Below are 7548 nucleotides of genomic sequence, written 5' to 3' on the forward strand. Positions count from 1 at the left end.
GCCCCCAAAACTCCCCCACCCCCTTCCCAAAATATCACTGGAGCTTCATCCCAAGGAAAGTACTGAAGACGCATGCGAGTAAACATTGGGTAGATCTATAAACTGCACGGCGAAATGAATAGGGAGTCACTGCGGACCGAGCTGTGTGTAATAGCAGAGTCCCCGCAGGGCTGGGGGGAGGGGACTTCTGCTACGAGAGAGTCACCGTATGTCCGAGCCGTGGAAGCCTGTCCGACAATCCAGTAAATACTTGCTGACACGAAAGCCCGTGTATAACATGCTGGCTTTTAATTTTGGGTCACAAACCATCAAGAGTGTGGCTGCACACACCCACACCCACATGCACACATGTGCACACACACACCAGGGCCTGATAGATGCCCTCACCGAGGTCGTTCCCGATGGTGAGGGCTCTTATGGGAAGGGGCGTCGGCCCGAGGCTCCATCTGTGGACCCAAGGCTGCGTTCTCAATGAGCCGGGCATCAGTCACTGCCGGCCACCCGCCCTCTCCTCCTCCTCCCTCGACCCCCTGGCTCTGAGCTCCTCGAAGCCCCGGGGTCAGGGCTCAGGTGGGTGCTCGATGTGCCTTTCGAGCTGTATTTATTTTTGCGTTTATCTGCTCACCGTGCGCGATATGGGAAAGGAGACGTTCTGGGCACTCTGATGCCGCTAGCCCACCATCCGCGTCACGCTCACTGTCGCCCGCAGGCCTGCACGGAGATAGGTGCCATCAGCGTGGAGAAAAGGCACATCTTGCAGCAGTGGGCTGCCTGCCTGGTGGGCATGAAGCACCGAGACGAGGCGCACAGGACCATCCAGGAGGCGTACAGGTAGGCGTGAGGCCGGGAGGGCCACTCGCCGCCTTCCAGGTGTGACGCGGGGGCGGAGGCCGGGCCGGCTCAGGGCCCCAGGTGGGTGTGCGGACCCCCATCACCCTCAGGTGCGCCCACGGCACCTGTCCCACTGCTGCTGCTGGGACAAAGGGGGGCATGTCCCCGGCTTCCGCCCCAAAAGCTCCCTATTGTTCACCGAGATTCAGCGCTTAAGTCCTTTCAAACTCCCCACGGCCCCCAGAGCAGCAAAGCTTTCGCGCTCAGGTTTCCTGGGAGGATTAGGAGACGCGGTGACAGAGGGGAAAGGCGTATTTATTTCTGGGACGGAAAGGAATCCCTCCGCTTTGCTCTTCGCCACCCATGCGCGGAAACCATCCCTGTGCGACTGTCGTGCCCAGGGCTGCGTTCCAGCCGGAATCCTGTCCTGACCTCCCCACCCGTGGGGAAGGGAGACGGCCGTCCCCCAGGGCTCCCCATCCCTTCTGTGTGGCCTGGGCAGGGTGTCGGGGACAGGGGGCTCTGGCCCGGCACTGCCTTCGTTCCCCAGACCGCCCAGGGTGACGGGGACCCACACGCCATGGCCCGGGCCTGGAGGCAGCAGGCGGCTCTCCTGGCACCGAGCCACGGAGGGCGGGGGTGAGTGAATGACGGCTCTTGGCCTTGGCCACTCCATGGCGCAGCGTCCTGGGGCCAGACAGCTGGGAAGCACTTGCCCTTGGTGGTCCTGTAATTCAAACAACAGCGACGACGACAGGCACACGGGCACCGTCACTGCGGTCACGTGCTGCACACGCCCTGCTCTGTGCCTCGCTTTTCTCATTCGTCCACGTGCCCTGGAGATCTTTCCAAATCAGGACATGGATCGCTCGTTCCTCCCTTTCCCACCGCAGGGTGGCCACCGGGCTGCTTCCGGGGGGTGTTCCCTGCCCGGGCGTGAGGGTTACCCGTGCTCCTCGGTGCCCCCACGTCCAGGGTGAATCCGCTTCAGAGTGCGCCGTACGCCGTCGTCTCCATCAGCCTGGAGCCCCGGGGATGCACGTGCCCAGCTCTGGCAGCTGTGTCCCCAAAAGGCGGTGCTGGTCACACCGCTCAGTGGCGTTCCAGAGTCCCGCGGGAGCGCAGCGGGTCACACTTCGGGACTGTGCGATGTAACCACAGTGAAAACCGTGTTTTCACAACATGCGTGCATGGAAGGCTGGGTGGGTGTTTTAGCAAAACAGGTGCTCACACACGTACAGGCACACACACGTGTGCACGCAAATACACACATACACACCCACACGCACTCACACCCATGGACACTCGCACAGGCATGCTCGCACACACATGCGAGTGCACACACAACACCGCACATGCATGCACACGCTCACACAGGCACACATGCACAGGCACACGTGCACACACGCACCCATGCGCGCTCCCACAGGTATGCTCGCACACACATGCAAGTGTGCACACAGAGCCCGCACACATGTGCGTGCATACACAGGCGCACACGTGTGCACCTACACACACGTGCGCCCACGTACACACGTGCACACAACACCCGCACACGTGCGCAGGCACACACACAGCCCACACCCCTGACCAGCACTGGAACGTCTAGCTTAGGACAGCGTCCTTTCTAAAGCTATACGGCAGCCCAGAGGAGCGGAGTCCACCGTCAGAACGCGTTGTCCGCACAGGAGAGCGTGAGGGCTGCAAATTCTAACCGCGGAGATGGAGATGCGCCACGTGCATCCATGCAGGTTGGAAGAAGGAAGTCTGAGGTGGTCTAACAGAAGGTCAGGGCGCCGCAGAAATAAGACCGTGCGCCGTTCCGACTTCCAGGCCAGTCCAGCGCCTGAACTAAACACCAGCTCTGCCAGCTCGTACCGCGTACACCGCTTTGGACAAGGAAGGAAGCCGGTGACGCTCCTGGCTCCGGTCAGGACGACCGGCGGGAGGCCCACACCCCGAGGTGGGGTCCTTCACCTGGGGCGGCCCCCGGCAGGCCCACCCCCCGCCCCGGCCCAGAAGCCGCGTGTGGCCATCATGTCGGGAGTACCTCTGTGTCCTTGGGGTTAGTTTCCAGGGATCAGGGCACGGGAGGCTGACCTAGACGTGAGAATGCCAGGCTTGCGTGTCCACTAGGAAATGCGGGCACCAAAGAGGCTAACGCTTGACCTTGGACTTACAGGGTCCGCCCGCGGGAAAGAGCACAGGGCGGATGACAGCTGGGACGCGGCTCAGTGTCGGAGGCCCCGTGCCTTCCCCCCAACCTGCTTCTTCCCAGAGCACCGGGCAGTCTGTCCACGCGCTTCTCTGGCCTCTGGCCACTCCTGCCCCGATGGCCCCTTGCTGTCAGCCGCCGACCCCTCAGTCTGGACCCAGCAGCCCTGGGGGAAGCCCATATGGGACCTCCAGACCAGACAGGTCCCCACCTCCCTGTCACTTTAAAGACCACGACGAGCCATTGAATCTTTGCAATGTCAGTGACAAAGTCAGGTCAAAAGTGGGTCCCGGCCACAGGTGAACAGTCTGACTGGGACCACAGTCAACACTGGAAGTCACATATTCAAAGGCAACATCTCAAAACAAGCAGGAGCCACAGACGGTGCTGTGCTTACCCTCGGGGGGGGGGGACACCCAAGAACTTACAGTTCCTGGGGGCGGGGCCACACCCAGTCCCCAGGGCCCTGCCGGCAGCCTTGTCTTACTTCTGATGGGACATGCGAGGGGCGGCCTGGCACAGAGCCCTCGCCCCGGGGTGTTGAGATGTCAGATGCCCCAGGCCCCCAAACAGCTGCCCTCGTGACCCATGAACGGATCAGGCCCGACGTGGGGGCCGTGTTCTCTGCTCTACCAGTGTCTGTATCCGGGTATTTTCTATTGGTATCTGTTCATCTAGGAAGTTTTTAAAGTGTGTTTTGGGGCGCCTGGGTGGCTTAGTCGGTTAAGCGTCCGACTTTCGCTTAGGTCATGATCTCGCGGTTCGTGGGTTCGAGCCCCGTGTCGGGCTCTGTGCTGACTGCCAGCTCAGAGCCTGGAGACTGTTTCAGAGTCTGTGTCTCCCTCTCTCTCTGACCCTCCCCTGCTCACGTTGTCTCTCTCTCTCTCCTAGAAATAAATAAAAACATTAAAAAAATAATAATAAAGTGTGTTTTTTAGCAATAAATTGTATCGAGGATCAGTGATCCCATCATAGGGAATTTGCAAAACAGAGGTTTCCAAGAGCACCATCTTTTCCCTCTGGTGACAATGACAATTTATTAGCATTTGGGGCACGCACAGGCATCTCTTCTCCCGTGTGTGTGACTTTCCGCGTGTTCAGACTTCTGTCACGCCGTTTGTGACTGTGCCTTTTTTTAAATTGGACGTCTTCTTTTTATTGTCAGATTTTAGACATTTGTAAGGCTGCTACTTCCTAAAAAAGAAAATGAGTAGGTTTTCCATTTTAAGTCGGGTTTGTGGAGGCTTAATTTATGTACACGTTTCTTATGTGGAAGAGTTCTCCCTCTTCAGTGCACAGTTTTTGCGAGTTCGGCAAATGGAAGAGGCCGGTGTCCCCACACCCCCCTAGAGTCTGTGCCCTCGCCCGCCTCCTGCCCCCAGCGGCCACCGACCTGTCTTCTGTCCCCTATGGCCCTGTCATTCCCAAGGTGTCCCGTAAATGGCTGTGCAGATTTGCTCATCCGGCTTCCTGCACGCAGCACGCTGCTTCTGCGCTCCATCCCCCCGTGGGGTGCTGCGAGATCAGTAGTTTGTGCCTTGTTTTTGCCGGATAGCCCACCACTGTGTTCATCGGGTCCCCCACCGACCGGCTGCCCCGTCGTTTCCGGTTTGGGAATGTCATTGGAAAAGCTACTGTGACAGTCTGTACACGTCTCGGTGGGGACGCGTGTTTCCCTTTCTCCTGCGTGAATACCCAGGCGTGGGATTGCTGGTCAGCGCGTATTTGACTTTATAACAAACTGCCGATGTGTTTTCCAGTTTGGTTTGGTCCATTTTGCATTCCCTCCAGCAGTGGGTGAGGGTCCCAGTTACTCCCCAACTCACCAACACTTGCTACTGCCGTTTGGATTGTAGCCATTACTTTTGGTCATTAGTAGATGCATCTCCCTGAAGACTAATGAGGATGAGCACCTTTCCTGTGCTTCCTTGCCTCCCCATGCCTTCTTTGGGAGTATCTCTTGCTCATTTTTAAATTAAGTGGTTTATCTTATTATTGACTTACGAGAGTTCTTCACATAATCCAGACCCGAGTCCTCTCTCGGATGTGCTTTGAAAATATTTTCTCCCAGCCTGTGGCTCACCTGCTCCTTCTCCCGATGGTGGCTTTGGAAGAGCAGAGGTTTTAAATTTTGATGAAGCCCAACTAATTCATTTGTTTTCATAGCTCATGGTTTTTGTGTCCTCTGCAAGGAATTGTTGCCTGACCCAGGGTCGTGAAGATCCCCTCCTCCTCTGTCTTCTGCTAAGCTCTTCCACGTGGCACGTGACTCATTCCAAGTTATCGCCTGTCATGGCCTGAGACCCAAGCGCGTTCCGTTTGCACATCTGTCTCTGGCGGTCCCAGCACCACTGCTGAAGAGACCACTGTCTCCCCTTTGAAATAGCGGGTCATTCTGGTCAAAAATCAATTGTGTGTGTGTGTGGGGGGGGGGGTTGTGTCTATTTGTGGACCTCTGATTCCCATCCATCTATCTGCCCCTTCACCAACACCACACTGCAGCTTTATTATACAAAGTCTTAAAATTAGGTAGTGTGAATCCTCGTTCTTCTCTTATAAATTATTTTGGCTATTTGAGGTCTTGTCGGTTTATAAAGTTTAAAATTACTTTGTCAATCTCTGGGAAAAAATATACTTCCTGGGATTGGAACGGGAATTGTGTTGAGTCTATAGATCTGTTCGGGGAGAAGTGAGATCTTAACAATGTTGGATCTTCCGCCGAGTAAACATGCCATATCTCCCTGGGATCTTTTTTAAAATGTGTAAGGATATTTATTGGTACACTGTTGAAATTAGGGGAAAAAAAGGCCAGAAAACTGGAAAGAACCTAATAGTGTATCGGTGAGGATTCTTAAATTACAGCATAGTCATCATGTAGAATGCCATCCGGTCACTGAGAAGAACCGTGGCATTCCCGTGCGCGCTGCTATTGACTATCTCTAAGATAGCCCAAGAAAACGAAGGTGCAGCACGGGATCTACTGAGCTACTGTTTGTTTCACAGACACATAGTGCTTGTATCAGCATGAAATAGATCTGGAAAGACATATAAGAAATAGCTGGTAGCTTGAGGAGGAGACTTGAAGGCCTGGGGACAGATGTGAGAAAAAGGCATGGAAGGTGTTACTCCAGTGCAAAGAGGAAGTACTTTCTGATTTTTTTTTTTCTAGGAGAGAAAGAGAGAGAGAGAGAGCGTGAGCAGGGGAGGGTCAGAGAGAGAGGGAGTCACAGACTGAAACAGGCTCCAGGCTCTGGGCTGGCAGTCAGCACAGAGCCCGACGCGGGGCTCGAACCCACGAACCGCGAGATCATGACCTAAGCGAAAGTCGGACGCTTAACCGACTAAGCCACCCAGGCGCCCCACTTTCTGATTTTTTGAATAAGAACTTATTCAAAGGATAAGATGCCGTCAGTGGAGAAAGGCGCTCATCTCAGAACAAAGGGGGAAAATGTCTCGCACACAAACGAAAATTCCACTTCATCTTCCAGCACCTGTGTTTGTGATTTGATGTTAACTGCAGATGTTTTCATGGCCCGTGTGTGTGGGAGAAACAGAAGAGTTTGCAGTGATGCCCATCACTGGCCTCCCAGCCACGCCACGCACTGTGGCCCTGGGGCGAGCTAACCCCAGTGATCTGAGCTCCAGTGCCCTGCCCTTCCCAGGATGGCTCTGGGGGCTAGCGAGGGCAGGTGGATGAGGCCCCTGGGACAATGCCCGACTCCTCCTTCCCATCCCCTGTCCTCACTACCTTAGAAGAGCCTTAGCCTTAAACTCACAGTGGGCAGTGGCTCTGTGAATATATCAGGAAACGGTAGCCGAGATTGGCTACTATTTAGAGGTGGTTTCCCACTGGGGGAGCCGCCCATGAGCGGGCACAGCCACACACTTGGCCACCCTGATGCCCCACCTCTGGTCTCTCGACCCCGGCAGCGAGTGCCAGCACCAGATCACATCCATCGACGGTGAGATCGAGGCCTACAAGAAATCCATCATGAAGGAGGAGGAGAAGAACGAGAAGCTGGCCAGCATCCTGAACCGCGCGGAGATGGAAGCCAGCCTGATGCAGAAGCTGACCGCTCAGTGCCTGGCCAAGCAGGAGGCCCTGGAGAATGAGCTCAACACCTACCGGCTGGCGCTCCAGGACACGGAGGAAGCGCTGGGCAAGGCCCACGTGGTAGGACCGCATCCCCCACCCCGCAGAGCCCGTCCCCGCAGCCCCCCTCCCCCACCAGCGCCACCTCTGCGTCTTCCTTTCCAGGAGCACGCGACCATCGTGGGCGAACTGCAGGCCATCCACGAGACCATCCAGCACGAGCTGGAGCAGAGGAAGGGGCTGGACGTCTCCATCGTGGAGAAGCTGCAGGAGCACACGGTCTCCAACAAGATGACCAAGTACTTCCACAAGCTCATCCTGAAGCTCCAGAAGGAGAAGACCAACCTGGTACGACACCACGCACCGGGCGGGGCGGGCGCCTGGGCTGGCGGGTGGGGAGGCGGCTCCA

At 56.4% G+C, this 7548-nt stretch overlaps 1 protein-coding gene across 1 annotated transcript in view; it reads left to right on the plus strand.

Moving 5' to 3' along the window:
- Positions 1 to 7548, plus strand: part of CCDC40 (coiled-coil domain 40 molecular ruler complex subunit) — a 36375-nt gene that overhangs the window by 14275 nt on the left and 14552 nt on the right. The window contains exons 9-11 of the mRNA XM_077755216.1: positions 710 to 831; positions 6977 to 7220; positions 7305 to 7487. Of these exons, the coding sequence (XP_077611342.1) occupies positions 710 to 831; positions 6977 to 7220; positions 7305 to 7487 (549 nt within the window). The remainder of the gene's footprint in view (positions 1 to 709; positions 832 to 6976; positions 7221 to 7304; positions 7488 to 7548) is intronic.

The sequence above is a fragment of the Crocuta crocuta genome, unplaced genomic scaffold, assembly GCF_008692635.1.
Source record: "Crocuta crocuta isolate KB4526 unplaced genomic scaffold, BGI_CrCroc_1.0 scaffold50, whole genome shotgun sequence".
NCBI lineage: Eukaryota > Metazoa > Chordata > Mammalia > Carnivora > Hyaenidae > Crocuta > Crocuta crocuta.